At 32.9% G+C, this 20,005-nt stretch overlaps 3 protein-coding genes across 3 annotated transcripts; all 3 read right to left on the reverse strand.

Moving 5' to 3' along the window:
* Positions 1-1,351: 1,351 nt before the first annotated feature.
* TRIADDRAFT_11844 (uncharacterized protein) lies at positions 1,352-5,866 on the reverse strand (the record flags this gene model as incomplete). Its single annotated transcript, XM_002110757.1, has 9 exons — positions 1,352-1,462; positions 1,725-1,862; positions 1,960-2,055; positions 2,490-2,804; positions 3,130-3,247; positions 3,548-3,821; positions 4,141-4,242; positions 4,390-4,565; positions 5,727-5,866. Coding segments are annotated over 9 exons (1,470 nt in total), but the record flags the coding sequence as incomplete, so codon positions are not given.
* Positions 5,867-8,828: 2,962 nt separating this feature from the next.
* Positions 8,829-12,726, reverse strand: TRIADDRAFT_23130 (uncharacterized protein; the record flags this gene model as incomplete). The annotated part of the gene is made up of 9 exons (XM_002110758.1): positions 8,829-8,978; positions 9,138-9,275; positions 9,883-9,981; positions 10,268-10,591; positions 10,696-10,841; positions 11,024-11,272; positions 11,399-11,488; positions 11,875-12,050; positions 12,488-12,726. The coding sequence occupies 9 exons, from the start codon at positions 12,724-12,726 to the stop codon at positions 8,829-8,831; spliced, it is 1,611 nt and encodes a 536-aa protein (XP_002110794.1).
* Positions 12,727-16,404: 3,678 nt separating this feature from the next.
* Positions 16,405-18,855, reverse strand: TRIADDRAFT_54071 (uncharacterized protein; the record flags this gene model as incomplete). The annotated part of the gene is made up of 8 exons (XM_002110759.1): positions 16,405-16,923; positions 16,993-17,238; positions 17,316-17,415; positions 17,505-17,673; positions 17,766-17,955; positions 18,029-18,111; positions 18,237-18,489; positions 18,679-18,855. 8 exons carry the CDS (start codon positions 18,853-18,855, stop codon positions 16,405-16,407), a joined length of 1,737 nt encoding a protein of 578 aa, XP_002110795.1.
* Positions 18,856-20,005: the final 1,150 nt, after the last annotated feature.

Consider the following 20,005-nt stretch of genomic DNA (forward strand, 5'->3'; position numbering starts at 1 on the left):
AACTACTGTAATGATATCTTCTTTAAGTAGCGTAAAGTATTTTAAGGTAGACGATGATAGAAGGTATAAAGGATTTTATTGAGATACAAGTTACAGGCTAACAATGATATGGTTGTTATAGATAAGGTATCTGAGATAGCAGGAATGTAGGAACTGACTAACGAGTTAGCGTACAAGGGTATTTATAGGTTTTAGATGGGATTGAGATAATGTCTTTATATGTATAGCATGTCGTCTATATGTAGTCATGATGTCGTACATTATGAATGTAATACAATACAGTACTTAAACGGTATATGATAAGTATTCGTATATTAGGATATTACTATACTAGGCATCTTCTATATAAGATCATAATGTTACAACTACTAGAACAACGACTAAGTGCGCTGGTAAGAAATTCCCAACTACCAGTACTGAGCTATGGTAGGCTGGAATTCGAAATCACAGCGCCATATAGGTGCTATCGTTTTCAATCAATGGAGTAGTACAATAGTTAGCTTTTATTGAACTCGATTGGATACAGGCACAGAACTATCATACCAGCTCTGCTCTCGTTTATCGTTCACCACCACTACAAAAGTTTTCCATGTTTTAGACCTACATGGACATCCCGTGTACAGTGGGCCAGTCAGAAGCACCATATCACCAGAATATCATTTTCACAGTTGTGGAAATTAAATTTTATAAGTCCTTTTGTAACCTTTAATAACGTAATCTATATGTTAAATAAGCATAACATTTTTCTTTATTTGATGAATTACATCAAAAAATATCAAGCGAATATGAATGAATCAATGAGTAGAAAAGGGTGATCCAAGTAATACCATGAATACAGTAGGCACTGTATCTCATCCTCCATATCCATAGTTGTAACAAAGAATTCAATTAATTAGAAGACGATACCAAATAAAAGCTTACTGCTCTTACGACGGACGATTTACATGTAACATAGTAAGGTAATAAAATTATCGAGAAGTTGACATAAGCTTTTTCTTAAAGGGATAGTAAACAGTCCATTGGTACAGGTATATCGGAAATCAAATTGAATGCACGCATATCAGAACTAATCATACCGTATTTACTACACGTTAGCATAATCATGAAGTTAAAGCATTGGGTGTTACAGTCGACATATGGAAATACCGCCTAAGAAACATTTATATGGAATTGCATAGAAAAAAATGTCAATCTGCTTTCAAATTTACTTTTAAACATCATAATCAGATATTACAATGACCACACAATAAACAACATCAACATATACAGAGAAGAGAAAACGAAATTGAGAAAATTCGTAGTATTAGCCGGTTGTTGATTTTATTTTCAACCTTCTAGCCTTAACATTAGGATAGTAGGTATCAAATGACCACATCTGCGAAACCCCTCCAGAGCACGGTTTCATAACCGGTGTGTTACCCGATCCACGATCAAGGCATTTTCCTGTATTCGGATGTCGAATCTCTCCATTCTAATTTTTAAAGTATAGCAATTGAGTGAGTCAAACAGGTTTAGTTTTAAACATTTACCGTTTACATTAGTACTAATTCTAATTCATAATTGGCTATCTAGTTTATCTAGCTATACAGAACATTAATTTTTACACTGCCTAATGCCCTAGAAGTAAAGGCTTTGAGAATTATCCCAGCAGGCAACATCGAATATTTAATAGTTACTTGTTACACAGAACTTTGAAAAAATTAGTTATCAATAATGATAATTACCTTTTTATGCAACCATAACTGATTCCCACCTTGGCCATGACAATCATACAACTGTATTCTGGCACCATCTTTATTATCCGACACATCTAAGCAAAGCTCGCTAACTACTAATTCTTCAAGGATCGAGTACGACATTTCCTTTATTGCCAAATAGAATAAGTAAGAGTTTAGTAAGCCATACAGCAAAGTTTATATCAAATTTCAAATAGAAACGAAAGGATAGCTTTCTAATTACCATAGTCCAGCTATTTGCACAAGGGTAAATGCTCATGTAAGCGTTCGCAGTTTTACCCATAGTATCAAGGCACATGTTCGAAGCGGGATTTTTAAGCTAAAAGAGAATTCAAGGTTGATTTATTATAACCCAACTATTACAAGTTATTACAACTGTTACAAATCAATTTTGTAACCGGGGACCAAACTCTAATATAGTTCGTATGGGTCGATGTAGATCTCCAACTGACTTTTGTAGATCTATATTAGTAAAAACTAACTCTCTTCTCACAGAGATGACTACGAAATGTTTACGTGAGTATTCCTTTATTGTCCTAGGCTACAACACGCGTAGAACCGTCAATCGCTATCACTAATCCGAACTAATCAATTAATTACAATGATCGTTCTTATATATCCTGATCACTTCAGCATGGTACAACTATTAATATTTTAGATATAGTCGGTTGCAGACCTCAATAACAACAACACAGAAAACATTAATAATATATACGAATACACGCACATGTACTGGATAAATCTTTAACTAACCTTTCCTTTGGCTATTGACGACTCATTTGGCAATACAACATCCGTGTAAATATTCTGCAGATACCATTTAAATGGCTTGCACTTTAATTTCTTCTTTAATTCCAGTCTTTCAGCAATATTGCCAAACTCTTCCTTACGTAAATGAGGTTGAACTTGATAAAAAAATTCTTTGTAGTCATCCAGCCATACTTCAGCAACACGCTGAGAATTGCGACTGAGAAAATTACCACCGAATTTATAAGGTTGATTATGACGAAATACATGACCCACCCTCGAGCAAGGAACAATTTCTAATTTTCCACCACAGAGCCAAGCCTATGGGAACCATGAAATAGCATCATGATGTAAACGGGATGTTAGTTTTGCTGTTTATAGTTTACGCATCTTATTTTACATTCTTGATCATAAATATCGCGCCTTCGTTTCAGCATTAATAGATTATTCTAGCAGGCTAATGTAATAAATGTTTTATCAACATACATACAAGTTATAAATTAAGAGTGACGTACTTTATATCATCTACCAACAATGACAATCTTAATCATGTAAGTACTATCCATTAACTCAAATTGACCGAAGCAATATTAATTTCACGAATTTTTGATTTAGTAAATAGAGAATTTCAGTCCTATTAGCTTACTTTAAAAGATATTTCCATATTTTCGCCTCCCCAAACATCGAACTGATCATCGTAAGTCCCGAGCCTTTTAAAAAATTTCTTACTAATGGCGAAAAGGCCTCCAGCCATGGTAGGTGACCTTTCATATAAATTAATAATAGCATATCATCAAGCATGAAAAATTTATTCCTGAATTCACGATATTTTAATCACTAACTAGACAACAAACTTTCTTACTAAATATGGTAGGTACAAGTACAGCTACAACAGCATTGAATATATATATTACTTCGTTTATTTGTTCGACTAAGTTGAACGAGCTAAAATAATGAATCTAAATAGATGCAATCGCATAACAAATTGATAATGTATTCGAAGGGTAGCTCTAGTTTTAATTGATCGTAATTGAATGCTTTGCGCTAACATGAGCAATACATACCAAACAGGGTCAATAGGGGATTTGCGCCTTTTATGTTCTTCTGGTGGTATTAATGCCCACCTAAAGTATAACTGCCAATTAAAGACTCCTCTCATTAAGGCGGGAGGTCCAAATTGGTATTGAAATGTCCTATCGTCGATGACATCAATTTCAGGACAAACTACTGTAGTTTCATTAAGATAAATACGTTCCAGCAGAGGCTCTAACCAACCGGTAGTAACCTCGCAATGAGCGTCTAAAAACGTTACAACGGGTGCTGTTGCGTGGCTAAAACCTTTTCGAATAAATCAATATCAGAAGGAGCATGCTATTGCTTTTAATTCTACCTTACAATGCTTACAATAGTTACCTAATTCATGTGCTGCATGTTAGTTTGTTTAGTTTAGCACTATGCGTATCGTAAATTTATTAAATTGGTAAGAACTAATTAGCAACTACTTGTACTACCCAATAAAACCTTTAAGATATGCCTATTCTCGCATAAAATCTAGCTGTAGTATTTCATTTTATTAACCCAGTAAAACTTGAGTAATAATACTTATATATATAGCACATCATAATCTAAGAGATGTATTAACAGTAAGTTGATATACCATTTAATCTTGATCTTATCAAGCCTTCATGCTTTTCATTTCGGAAAATTTTTACTTTTTCTAGCTTTGATGTATATAATTCTAGTGGCATAAAAAGTTCGGCTGCAAAAATAAGTTAAAAGGATTATTGATTTGGAATGACACTCTTAAATATCAATCGAGTTCCATACTCGTATACTGTCAAAAAAATTTTGATTGTAATAAAGACTATATAAAATTACGGTAAATACGATTATGAATCATAATTACCGTGCCCTATAGGATCGCTATAATCATCTTGTAAGATTATTTCGTGTAGGAGATCAGGTGGCGACCGACTGAGAATACTATGGACCGTTCTGAGTAAGGTTGACCAAGCTTCATTATGAAAAACTACCACCACGCTAGTTGTCGGTAGATGAAGAGGAAAGATTTGATCTTTGCACCTACACATGGTTTAGAAGAATAATTTCATTAAGAGCTACTACAGTATGAACTATAAACGCATAGCTCTTAAAGTTGCGCACAGTATAGCAATTGAATATTCATAACTATATACATATCTATATAATTATATACAATTCGTTTCTTTATTTCCTTCACTTAAAAAATTAAATTCCACTGTCTACCGTTGATACCCATAATCATGCAAGATTAATATCTCCTAAATTATTAGCTTTAAATATTTAACAAAGAATGAAGAGTAGATTTCTAAACAACTATTACATTATTATGCGTACTATATAGATTGTTCTATTAATAAGCCTGAAATTACTTTTTATCATACTAATTCTTTCATCGGAAATAAGTCTTATTAATATCACATGGCGTTGATAATTTTGTAACCGATGCTATTTTTCTTATCGGTATTTATACGGCATTGCTTAATTAACTGCCCCTTTTAATTAGATTAATATATTGACAAACGTTCAAGCTTGTTATTAAGTATGTCTTTACAGATTAATCGAATGTCTTATAGTATACTCCAACATATCAAGTTATAACCTCCAGGACGATTTTACTCTACATTTTAAGTATCGGGTAAAATATGATAATAGTAATTGGTGGAGCTATCTAATAATATCTATTGTTGATCAAAACTTTGCCAAAGATATTTACAATTCTCTAAAATAGCACAAGCTATATAATTCGTAGAATCGTAGTAGTCAGTGATATTAAACCCCCGGTATATCGAAAAATTACTCATTAAAAAAGCTCAGAAATTTTACTGCAATACTCTTATGGCAAGCTATACACTATCCGAGGTTTATTTATAACCTGGAAACCTTGCAATGAACTTGAAATGACATTAATCTAAACTAAAATCGGCATGGCTAATCATTCTATGTACCATTTTATCATGCTAGCCATCCTCCATAATCACTTATAATTAGCTGAAATTACTACAAGCAGAATTCAATATTCTAACGAATATACATTACTTTTACCTCCGTTGGAACTACAGGTTATGATCTTATGGTATATAATGGCCATCGTTATTCACAGAGAATATTTGAAATATAGTATAGAGCTTACTTGATAAAATCTATTTTATTCTTTTATAGCTCTACTTTTTATATAATTCTACTTTAAAAGAAAATACTTACATTGGATGACGAGGGTCAGGTAGCGTTCTATGCAATGATATTCGATCACTGATCCATTGGTTAAAATGATTTCTATTGAATAGTTGCTCGCTAGCATTTTTACTTTCTGCAGGTACGATGACAGCTGTGCCGTTTTGACCTAAACCCTTAGGATCGTAATCTTCAGGTAATGGTGGCCGGTAACCTTTTCTACCCAGTAAGTTTTGGTTTTGATCATATACTAACTCGATGGAATTTCTGTAATGCAATTTTAATTTTTGACTAAACCCTTCTCGTAATAGATCCAAACTGAGGGTATCAAATATATCGATTTTTTCTCTACTTTGGATATAAATAATTGCAGTGATCCAAAAGAAGATGCCAAAAATTGTAAATCCTAGTAATAATCGGCCTCTTGTCTTACGACCACACATTTTCAATTTTGGAAGCTACACAATAGTACGTAAAACATTGGGATAAAAATGCATTAAATAAAGAAGCCTTTAAATCTACTTAGAATAAGAAATTGTTAAATAGACGCTTTTAAATATAAACACCTAATGTAAAAGATGTGATAGTAGATCAATACGATAATCGGTTATCCCTATTTCACCAGCGTTATTTAATCACGGACAGTACACTAATGTAGTATAGAATTGATAAGTTGTGTTAGGAAATTACCTCTTCAGGCAACATTATTGTATAGTTCAATATGAAACACAGTAATTTCTCTGTGGTTTTAAATTTCCGTTAAAGGAAAGTAGTGAAGTGTATCCATACTGATAAGGATTCCTAGTACTGAATCCTCTTTTCAAATGATTTTAATTCACATCTGTTGTTACTCTTTGCTCTATTGTTTATAGTACGGTAAAAATAGAACACAGATTGTGTTAATTGATTACATTTTATTGTGATATAGCAATTCAATAACGATTTTTGTGTGAAAAAGACGTGATTATAAAGGATTAGACGGGAATATCAGATTTATATGTGCTATAGCGATAATCTTTTAATACATTTGGCCGGAATTAAGCCATTGCATAGTTATTATCGTACAATCTTCTATCATTTTCTAGGCCATTTCCAACATCCTTCATGAACATATTGAAGATGGTACATTTTAATAATTTTTGATTGCTGTTATTGATTATTGAAGCTTCTGTCGCTTTCGGCTATTTTCAATATCACAGTTAACTTATCAAATAATATTCTTGAAGAACTATTAGCATCATAATACCTTTTGATTTTACGCTTATTATTATAGCTTCAATATTAAGATCGGACAATACCATAGTATAATTTTCGGCCTTCTAATAGTAGTATTGTATTCAACTCACATCTGTTGCTTTGCAACAGGAGTTCAACCGGTTAAAATAGCATAGAAGAAATGGGTGGATTTCTATAGTAATTCTTTCTGGCTAAAGATGTTTTACTGATAACTCCTTGGGATAATGCTATTCTTGATATATTGGTTTCTATTTTCTTTTTAGTAAATAGATTATTGAATCATTCTCGTTTTGCGATAGGCGCATCTCGAAATCATTCCGAATAATCTTATTTCTGAAATGCCGCTTAGAATTTTTGTTAAATAATGATTTGAAACTGATATTAGCAACAGGACCAAATTGCTAATATTCCTTTGTCTTCCTTACTTAAATAAGATCATCTTGCATATTCTTTTACAGGAAAACACCGGACGCCCAATCTATTAGTTGATTTTTAACCATTACAACTACTACTGGATATAGAATTAGCAAAGCGACAAACCAAATAGGGCCGTGGAGACACTAATACATAACGGTTAACAAACTATAAGATTGGGTAGCAAGTAAACTTATCTCGGCAAAAATGCTGCCATAACACATAGTAATTTACTAATATTAATTTTTTGGGTCATTACATCAAATTATTACTAAACAATGATGGTCTCACAATAAGACTAACATAAAATGAAAGCGTTTTGCTTTATACTTTTAATATCTCTAAATGATTAGAATTACATCGGTTTGTCAAACGCTAAGAATAGACTATCATCTTGCCTACTATGCTAACTTTACTAAGCAATAATACAAATTGTAAAGTTAGAAGCGCTATTTAATTGCATAGTAAATAAATCTTATTAGATTCATCAGTGTATTATGTTAAAGGAAGGGGTATAGATTAATATGCTTTAATTAGAATCCTCAATTCTTTTACCTACAGAAAGCTACTATCGAACTTTATGTAAAATTTACGTCTAATTTACAGCTAAGTTTCATAGCTATTACAGCTATCAGAATAACAAATCTTGCATAAAAGTTGTACTACAGCTTTATTTCTTCGAGCAAAAAATTGAAGATTATTTATTAATTAGTTAAATGCATACTAATCTCTAATCTAATCGGATTCTTCGCCAAATTCTTCACAAAATAGCACGATTAATGATGACCGGCAGTTATCGAATACAAAATATTATAACCGGCAAGGTATTCCTTTTATATTTTATTAACTATAAACTCTTAGCAATGTCTAATTGTCATACTTTCAAGTACTTACTATTACAAGTTTACAACGATTATCGCGACTAGGATAACGACTAAGCGGTAGAATAACTTTCTTTCTGATCTACCTGATATTGAAATAATCTATAGCATAAAGAGAGCATTTTAGTATTGATGTACTACCACTTAGTAGACTTAAAATTCTAGCTAGCTATAATCATGCTGAAAGTATTTATAAGATTAATTGGTTAAAAGAAAGACTTAATTACCTATAAATAGTTATTGTTTCTTACTAATGGTCAATAAAAGCTTACACATATGAATTTGAAAAAAAATTAACAAGGTACTGATCATTGCTGGTACCACAATTAATTATTAATAGAATAATCAGTTGACCTAGTGTATATTTTCGACGTATATTCAATCATTTTATTCAATCCGAATTATATCATATCTCGATATTAAAAAGATTTTTGAGATTTTAAATTATTAATTCTATGTTTTTGTGCGTTTGGCTACATATACTTTTATAGCATGTAAATTAATTTGCTATCGATTCTGCATAATTATTGATAGCCTACAGTATCAGCAATTAACAAAGCTCTTTAGCTTTCAAGCAAAGATTGTGCATAAAGTTTATAACTCAATTTAGTTTCCTTGGCTTAACGTTAGGATAGTAATTGTCAAACGTCCAAATCTGTGAAGGAACATCTTTGCATGGTTGCATGACAGGGTTAATACCGGTACCCCTATCTAAGCATAACCCACTATCTCGATGTTGTAATTTTCCATTCTAGATAAGATACGAAAATATAGCTCAAGAACGATGGAAAAGTTGAAGCTATTGTAAGCTAATACAATATATGAGATAAAAAGCAGCCGACTAATTGAGTATCGTATCCTGATTACTAGTGCTGCTAATAGTAGGGGCAAAAATTTTAATCATATTTACCTTTTTATGAGACCAAAATTGATTTCCTCCCATCGAATGGCAATCTAGTAAAGTAATTTTCCCACCCGACTGGTGATCAGATACATCGAAGCAAACTTCATCCATTGCCAATTCATTTAACACTGTGAGTGATATGATCTGCAAGATGTAATGGTTATCCATAAATTGATTCAATAAGCAAAAATCTAATACAACCATAGCAAAAAAATATAGTAAATAATCTCTAAGCAGTGAAAGTAACAGACTATAATAAGTTACTTCAATAAAAATGTGTCTCTTCACGCAACTAACGAGCACTAGTAGTGATTAAATTCTATATTTATTTATGTTACCAAATAGATATTCACAATTATTAAACTGGCAACGTATGATACAACGGTAGTTTGAAGCATGAAATCTTTGCAAATTATAGCACACTTTTATACATTCTTTCAATGATGAAATTACCTCAATTCTATTTTACTAACTCTTATAACTAAGTGGCGAACATACAAGATTTCCTCCATTATATTACAAGCATACTATATACAGAAATTTGAAATGTACTTTTTCACGAAAAATATGACCATATTACAAAATAATGACCGTAGAAACATCTTGGATTGATTTAAATTTGTTTGCTGAAATCAAGTTATAAATTTATCTATTCGATTAAACATGATGCATCTATAGCAGCTAAATTAAAAAAATGGCATGATAACTTTATTATGGTCTAAGCGATAAGTCTACGGAAAAATCAACTTACCATAGTCTTTCCTTCATGAGCACAAGGTGATAGGCCTAAGAAGGCATGTTTTGGTCTGCCTAGCGTATTTAAGCACATTTCTGATTCAGGATTTCTAACCTGTCAATTATATGGGATTTATATCAGTATGAAACATATCTGACAGTCTGAGAGATATAAATTTTTATTCGTATAAGCATAAGAAAGTAAAATCCAGAATAGAAATTTAAGTTTTTATTGTAAAATATCATACGCTAACAGCTACACTGATATTTTAATTTATTAGAGAGAACAATATGCAAGAGAAATGCTAACCTAGAACTAATCTACTCTTTCTAGATATAAACATAAATAGCATATGTATAATATTGTAGTATAAGCATTATTAAAATCAAATTTCTGATACCTTTCCTTTAGCAATAGCGGATTCATTTGGTAATATAACATCGGTAAAAACGTGATCTAAATACCATTTAAAACTTTTACACTGTAATTTTTTCCGTAATTCCAATCTCTCGGTAATATTGCCGAAATGAATATTTCGCATATAAGGCTGGCGTTGATAAACAAACTCTTTATAACCATCCATCCAGACCTCAGCTGTGCGGACGGAATTTTTATTAATAGTTAAGCCAGCATCTTTAGGAAATTTATAGGGTATGACATTTCGAAATACGTGGCCGACATGAGAACATGGCATTATTTCCAACTGGCCTCCACATTGCCATATCTACAGAAGGATACAAATTTAGCAGGTAATGCCAATAATTTATTTATAACTCATATCCGACTAAATGAAGTACAACTATTTCTTTCTTGAAACTTAAAGCTGACCCGAAACGATAGTTCAAGATTCTCGCCTCCCCAAATATCCATCTGGCTATCATATAAGCCAATCTCTTGGAAATACTGACGATCAATAGCAAAAAGACCACCTGCCATGGTTGGAGATCTAGCAAACAGCACATTATAATTGTTACCTATTGCATGATTGGCTTTAACTTAGATATTAGACGGACGCTTCTCTTCTAAACTAGTTACCTATTCGTAAACTATAACTCATGTATTTTATGATAAAATCGAGCTCAAAGCTACATAGTAGATAGAGAATGATGCACTTTAAAATAAACAATTTACCTCACGGGATCCGTGGGTGATTTACGGCGTTTTTGCTCCTGGGATGGAGTTAATCTCCATCTAAATTTCATATCCCAGTTAAAAACACCTCGAATATCACCACTTGAACCCGCTCGATATTGGAATGTCTTATCGTCGATCACATCAATTTCGGGGCAAACGACAACACTTCGATTTTGATGGACTCTATCAAGTAAAGGCTCTAGCCAGCCGATTGTAACTTCGCAATGAGCATCAAGGAAGGTTACAATGGGTGCTGTAGCTCGAGAATATCCTATGCAAGCGTATAATTTTTAGCAATCATTAAATAACTCAAAAGCTGCAAGCTTGATACTATGCTATCTCACATTACAAGAGTAGCAATCCTATATATTTCCTATCAATAACGCGTTAAGATTACCTATAATTCGAGAACGAATCAAGCCTTCACGCTTCGGATTTCGAACTAGAATAACTTTCTTGAGATCTGCTATATACTTTTTTAGCGGATCTTGCAAGTCCTCTAACAAGAATTCATAAATCGAAGCAACATTGAAATTTATCATTTACAGTTATGTCAGTGCATCTATTAATTAGTATGCTAATTCAATCAATCCGCTATCTAGCCCTGATTAAAATTTTATCCTTGCAATCGCAGCTATTGAGCTGTACAATTCAATTTTATCCTAAAATCCTAGTATCTCTTCAGCTATATCTGATGCTGGTAAGCTATCAATAGATGCAATGATAGCCAGACTGTAACTTATACGATATTAACTATTTGCTAAATTGAAAAGTCTAATTTTTATCTATGAATTGCCTCTATAAATTTTACACTAGCAATTTTTGTTTATAGTTTAAATACGTGGTATTGCCCTTAAATATCAATTTCTTTACCGTGTCCTTTAATTGAGCTAAAATCATCAACTAAGATAATTTGATGTATGAGATCCGGTGCGGATCGATCCAATACACTATGAACTGTTCTTAATAAGGTTGATAAAGCTTCGTTATGGAAGACAATCACAACGCTAGTCTGTGGTAAATCCTTGGGAAAAACTTGGCTCTTGCATCTAAGAGAAAAGTATAGTCATAAATTCAATACAATATACTGTAAATAACGATATTCCAGAATTGCCAGATAATTAATCTGCGTAAAATATAGCACTTTGTTGTAAGGTAAATGATTAGGGTTTGAAGCGATATTAACATAATAATATTCTAGATCTAGTTATCATCAATTTTTAAATAGTCTGAAAAAAATTAAATCCGTAAATCAACAAATTATGATTATGCATGATTAACGTTGCAACATCCTTGATTTATAGTCAATTTCAAGCTAACATATACAAGATGTTTCAAATCTCTAGGTAGTTCAATTATTGAATGAACGATCATAACTCGTAATCATGATAATTTTTGTATTATTATTTATCCATAATGTTTTTCTGAAGACTTTATAATAACTCATCTTTAGATTTGGAATTAGAGGCAAGTTATAGATACTTACAATGAAGGTCTCAAATCGGGTAAAGTCCTATGCAGTGACATATGATCGCTTGCCCATTGATTAAAGCCATGATTCTTAAAAAGTTTATCACTTTCTGCTTTAGCTTTATCAGGCACAATAACACTTTCGCCATTTTCTCCGATAGCGTTTGGATTAAAATTATGCGGTAAAGTAGGTTGGAAAATTAACCGTTTGTTTGGATTAATCGATTGAAGTAGAGTGTTATTACTATCAGCCATGTGTTGATTGATATCTCTTTTATGGTTAATATTTTTATTTTCCTTTTCAGTACCACTTTCTCTATTTCGATTAGCCTTAACTTCCTCAACAGATAAAGTAGTGCCACCTTGCGATTTCGTGTACAGAAGAATGCAAAACCACAGCCCAAGGACTGTATTTAATAGGAAAAGTTGTCGACGTTTTCTTCTTAAACCAAGCATATTTTATTGTTCTTGTCTAAAATTTTAATTTACATGAAGAATCCCAATACCAGGTGGTAAATCAATTTAAAGCCTTTCTAGCAGATCTATATCGAGAAAAAATTAATAACGAATGAGTGACAAACTAGGTATTACTTATAATTTTATAAATCTGGAATACGCAACCAAGCACTTACACCTTAGCCAATATAACTAAATTTTGAATATTACGGCACTATAAGCTAAAATATGCCCTTATCACCTCACTATTTCCTTATAGAAGCACAAATTTAAAACGCCATATATCCTGTATGTGTCAACTATAGCTCCTATATCTTGTCTCTTACTACTCTATTTGATTTGCTGTAGCCTCGGTATAAATATAAGTCAGCAGTATAATTGTCACAGTACCGATATCTAAATTTTCCATTAAAGAAGAATTACTAGTCTACGACTAAGGGCAACTTGTAATCAAGAAAAAGTTATAGAGCATCTTTAATTAAAGTTTATTAGACGAGTATTTTATACATGATTCATGAACTCTCTGCTTTTGTAACAATACTAATTGCGGAATGATGACGTTGCAAGATGAAAATAGTTGATACAGCATTGATTTCTTGATAAGTGAATAGAAGATTTTTATGCCTACAGAATTTGTAATAGCGATACTCTACTATTATAGAATCAGGTGATATCAGAAAGATATTAGGCAGTCGTTGCTAAGATTTAAAAAAATTTTACTAGTTATTCATCGGAAATTGTCTAAATGAAGTAACTAATATTGCAATTAGCCAGTATAGAATTGCTGAGAAAGTTTGTATGAAAAGCTTTACTCTATTCAACCGGTAGCTTTACTAACAAAAGCGGTAACACTCGATGAAAAATGAAATAGGCAATATATTTCTAAATAAGTTTCGTAGAGTAATATAAAATTCATTAATTTATTCTCTTGATTTATCCTTTTAGGTATATACTGTAAACTCGCATTAGATATAGATCCTCTCAGTGAAACACTGGACAAATTTGTCAGTTAAAAATTTTAACATTTCATACTTACATTAGAGCTTCTTTTGCTAAATTCAGAATGTCAATTAATTCACTAATATGGATGGTGGCGCTTTAAAAAAGTGAAATAAGGAATATCATGCAAGCAGTTTACAGATATTGATGCAAAATCAACTCATCTTCCGTTTACCAGATTATAAATTATCAATAACTATTTACTACTAGTGATGTATTTGTGAATTCTATCAGTTAAAACATCTTCAACATTCCACCACTATATTACAACCTCTCTGTTGCTGTAGTATGTTCAGTTGTGATAATGAGCTATAATGTTACTTGAAAACTATGAATTTTCCGTACATCTGTTACAGCTTTATATAATTATTTCGTGCGTAATACTATAATAAGAGTAAAGAATTAAACCACGACGCTTACCCACGTGCAGGTAAATTAACCTCTTGTTCACCAATTCTATTAAATAATTTACTTTACGTATACCAATTACCAGTATCAGATTGAATGGTAAATACTATTTACCATTGTCCGTGAAGCATTTGCTGAGGGACTTTTGTATCTTTATAGCATTGCTGATAAAGTAATTTCCCCAGTTACGTAGCAAAGGATTGGTATTATAGATTCAAGTCTTACAATTTGCCTTTGAAGGCACAATTATTAATCGCCCAGCCTAAGATTAAGGTTGAGTTTATTATACAGGAAATTAAAATGCTTCTTTTTGGATGATGTTTTAAATGAGATTAATAAATACTTACGTCTGTAAATTTTTCTATTCAATCTACTAATGATCGCATTTGGTTAACAAATGTAACAAATTTGTGTCTAGGTATTAATTTATTACGAAAGTATCATAACTATGCAATAAATAATGGTTTTCTCACCTATTGATTTGCAATTGGATTTATAAGTACGAGCATAAATATATATCGAAAAATTAGTTTTATTAAACTTATTAAAGATTATGTTCGATTAGCAAATGTAATTAATTTGCATCTACGTATTAATTCGTTATAAAAATATTAACGATACTTTAAAAGATGTCCTCGTCTATCTATACCTTTATAATTTAAAATTCATTTTTATTTCTCTATGCGATGAAAATAGGTGCTTGAGATGAATTGACTACCAAAAAGTACTGTACTAGCGAATTAGGTAATGCGGGTATTTGGATCTCATGAGTAAATTTTACACAAAAAATAAATTATATATAAGATTTACTATTAGTAATTATAACTATAGTGTTGCAAATTAATCCAGTTGATAAGAGGTTCATGTCTAGGATTGCAATGCTTTGAAATGTACGGTACTAGTACATAAATAACAAATTGTTTACTTTCTCACTTTTCTTATAATATCAGAAACAGTATTGTTAAATGCTATCTAGTTTATAATCATAGCACCAATCTATAAAGCGTGAACATCATTTACTTGTATTGGTTTTGCTATCCTGACTCATGACAACGTATGCAACTGATTAAGCATCGTAATAGTGGTTAGGTACGTAGACTTGACTACAAGTTAGTGCAGTTTCTAAGAAACACGCATCATCAATAAACATCTGTTACCTTTCTGTACTTAATAATTATATAATTAACTATCAACAGTAACAGTTTATAGTAAAGAGTTCAAGAATATCAGTGCTTTATAGCATGTAGAATGCCATCTTACTATATTTACATCTGTTTACGGTTCGGTTTAAGATAATTACGTTATACTACTGCATCTAGGTATCGCAATATTATGTTCTGAATTCTAAATTAACTACATAAAGAAAATACTATTTCTGGTACGATGCTGATATTAAAGTATATTCGTACTATAGATGTTCACACAGTGGCATATACGTACGTATACCAGACCTAAGCGTATGAAAACACGTTTGGTAGTCTGACGGACATATGTACATTTGCGTACAACCAGCTACTGTATTCCGTCCTAACGATCACACATAGTTATTCGCTTATGTTTTCCAATGTTATTGATATCCGTATATTTTATATAGTAGTTAAAAACAGTTGATCTTTCGTAATCGTATTTATAATAAATAGAAACTAAGATCATTAGTGGTAGTATGTGAAAGTTTACGCGTATAGCCGTTTATTTGTCAGTTTGCGAAATTTTCTTCGTGTCGTTACAAGATTACTCCAAAGATGCAAATTAAGGAATACCAGCTTGTTCTCACATGGCAAGAACAATTGCGAATTCTAGCTGCTAATCTACTAGAAAATACGCAGTAAATTGACTCACTGTCTCAGATCTGTTGCTAAAATGTTTTATTTGGTTAACTAATATGATAATAGTTAGTAAGTATTGCAGAGTCGATAGTTATATAATATCAGAATGAGAACAGATATTTTAATTAAAAGAACTTTCAACGATAGTAACCAAGGCTATCTCATGATGCAGGTAATCATGCATACGAATGCAACTGACGCAGACCTCACAAAATTTTTGCAGCTATGTATGGGCGATTCATCTTTACATCATACCTCCCATACCTCCCATACCACCCATTCCGCCCATTCCACCGCCGGGCATTGCAGGCATATCTTTTTCTTCCTTTGGCATTTCTACTACTACACATTCAGCGGTCGACAGTAATGATGCTACACCAGCGGCATCGGTTATAGCGGTGCGGACAACCTTCGTCGGATCAATGATACCATTTTTCATCATGTCTACAAAATTGTTACTTGCGGCATCGTAGCCAATTTCTGAGGAGGATTTCATTATTTGGTCTACAATTATTGCTCCTTCCATTCCAGCGTTGGATGCAATGGTTGAGCAAGGGCTACGCAACGCTTTACGGATTATCTCAACACCAATTCGTTGATCTTCATTATCAGTTTTGATGCTATCCAAACTTGCATCACATCGTAGCAAAGCTACACCTCCTCCAGGTACAATACCTTCTTCAACTGCGGCACGAGTGGCATTCAAGGCATCATTAACGCGATCCTTCTTTTCATTTACTTCAACTTCACTATATCCACCGACCTACCAAATAAAACATAATCATGAGAATCTGGTACAAAACACATCATAGTTTGCTATCGTAGAAAATACCTTTAAAACAGCAACACCGTTAGAAAGTTTAGCCAGGCGTTCGTTTAGTTTTTCACGTTCGTAATCGGAAGTGGTACTTTCTATATCTTCCTGTAATTGTTGGACACGAGCTTCAAGGGCTTGTGGATCACCTCTGCCTCGTAAGATGAGTGTATCATCCTTAGTAATAACAATTTCTCCAACAATGCCAAGGTCCTGCTGTTGAATATCTTCAATCTTAGTGTCTATGGCTTCATCTCCAAAAACCTATTCAACAAGAAAATAACACCAAAATTTTATACCTACTAACGTGTTAATAGTTTATAAATTTAAAACGTACTAACCATTCCACCAGTAGCAACAGCAATATCATGCAAAGTACTCTTTCTGTTATCTCCAAAACCTGGTGCTTTAACAGCGGCTACTTGTAATCCAACCTTGAGTCTAGAGAATTCGATAGAACGGTGAGTAATTTGCGCATTATGAGCTAATAATAAACAATGCTATACAGTGTATTTACAACGGGAAAATACCTATTGAGTACTAAAGTACTTAATGCTTCACCATCAATATCTTCTGCAATAATAACTAGAGGCTTGCGATTGGTGTTGGCAATCTCTAATGCTGGTACAATTTGTTGAACGCTAGATATTTTCTTTTCACATAATAATAAGAGAGCATCCTGATATTCTACTTTCTGACCTATAAGGATGTGAACGGCAGAAAATAAATGATACAATAAATCAGAAAGTGCTTCGGTTGAGGGATAGTTGTATAACAGCATCTGTTCTTACCTTTGCTAGTATTTATAAAATACGGAGAGATAAAACCACGATCGAACTTCATGCCCTCGATGACTTCCAATTCATCTTTCATTGTTTTGCCATCCTTAACTGTTATCACACCTGTTCTTCCGACTGCTTTCATCGCAGAAGAAATAAGGTCTCCTATTTCTTTATCTCCATTCGCGGAGATCGTTGCTACCTGTAGTATTAATAATCACAAGATATTGACTTTTTTTATCACAACTATACAGTACGTGGTCAATTATACCAACCTGGGCAATTTCTTCAGGTGTTGTAACTGGCTTAGAAAGCTGTTTCAGTTGTTCGACTACAACTTCAACAGCCGACATGATACCTATGAAAATTACGGATAGATAAATAGCATGAGATGTTTATTGTACGTAACACTAGTACTGTAATCTTACAACTTTTAAAAGTCAATAGCTACAAGATTTTGGTTACTATTTTAGAGCTAGTAACCTCGTCTAACATCCTGTGGATTTGCACCCATGGAAACCTTCTTAAAACCTTCGGTTGCAATTGCACGAGCTAAAACAGTAGCAGTAGTGGTACCATCACCAGCTTCTTCATTTGTATTATTGGCAACATCTTGAACTAAACGTGCTCCAATATTATTCACCTTATCAGGCAGTTCGATTCCTTTGGCTACAGTTACACCGTCCTTGGTAATTTTCGGTCCACCCCAAGATTGTTCCAATATAACATTGCGACCCTGTATCAAGTAATAGAAAGATTAGGTACTAAATTAGTGGATGTACATTACATTATTTACAAATACAGCGCAAGGCAATGCACTAAAAGAATAGTTCATTAAGTTTTCCAAGTATAATTGGGTATTGCCCAATACTCAATTTCAACAACATGCATCTTTCAATCCAGTATAGCATAGAATAGTGCTTACCTTTGGACCCATAGTAACAGCTACGGCATCAGCTAAGACATTAACACCTTTGATCATTTGGCTACTTGCTTCTACGCCGAACTTTACCTCTTTGGCATAATTTCTAGCTAATTGCGATCTTACAATAGGGCTAACGGCATTTAATGCCGGTCGAATCATATCACGTAGACGATACATCCTACTGATAATTGAATTACATACGCGTATAAGTCAGTGATGAATTGCTATCACATTTTACATTATTCACATAATACGTGAATAGTTAGATTAAATGATTCTTAGTCGTGAGATTGTAACTGCTTTCAAAAAAACATTTACTTTGCAAGGCAGTATCATACGTGTATAGCTGTAGGTAACAGATGAGGGGTAAACTATTAGTTTTATGATAAATTAGCCAAGAATGGCGTAAATATAAGTTCAGTGCATGAAAGCATCGACTTCTAGTAGTCGATGATTAAAGTAAAGTAAATCGGTACTATAAACGATCAGTTGTGTGTGATATGAGTGACTGTATGATAGCTAAATGCAGGTATTGTTGGAATGAAAATGTACTCGATTAGTAATTTCATGGATGAAATGGAAGAAAATCGAGAGCTGACATCAACCCAAGCAGTACAACAACAGCAGACTTGTATTCCGTATAATCCTTGCTTTTCAACAAACGAGCGAAGAAAGTGGTCAAGACTTTGTGCCTTATACTGCACAGTCTATGTAGAACATGCAGACTTGCATCATCCTTAGTTGGCCGGTAATGCTGTATCAGTAAGCACATCGGCCAGTATTTTTAGTTACCCTGTATGCGGTAGCTGATGTCTAGAACATCATTTTTGATTCTATTGAGAATAAGATTTTTATCATCCAGCTGGACATTGCCGCTAATGTTGGAACTACTACTACTATCATGGACTACTAAATACGTATAGTATTCCCTTGAGGGTATATTCATTCTTGGTAGAATCCAGTGGATGTACAGTAATTGATTGAAAACCTGGTTGAAGTCTGATTCGTTTTCTAGCGCATTACTTTTTAAGCTTAATCGCTGTGATAGTCAATGAGGAAGGTAGAGAAGAAGTGGTGAAATGGTTGAGAGTACATTATTACTATTGATTTACTGACATTAGTAAGCTACTAGTCTTTACTACACATCTAGAGGAGTGTGAGATCGACGTGAATCAACGTCTTTGCAACTTGTTGCAAAGGATAAGATCAATCGATCCATGAAACATCCAATCGTGTCGCAGAGTATGTGCTACAACTACGTTGCTGCAAGTGTGCAAAGTAATATATTGCAGTAGAGAATTAGGTTGGGTCAATGTAGCACAGGTAG

This window comes from Trichoplax adhaerens, genomic scaffold (assembly GCF_000150275.1).
Source record: "Trichoplax adhaerens TRIADscaffold_3 genomic scaffold, whole genome shotgun sequence".
Lineage (NCBI taxonomy): Eukaryota > Metazoa > Placozoa > Uniplacotomia > Trichoplacea > Trichoplacidae > Trichoplax > Trichoplax adhaerens.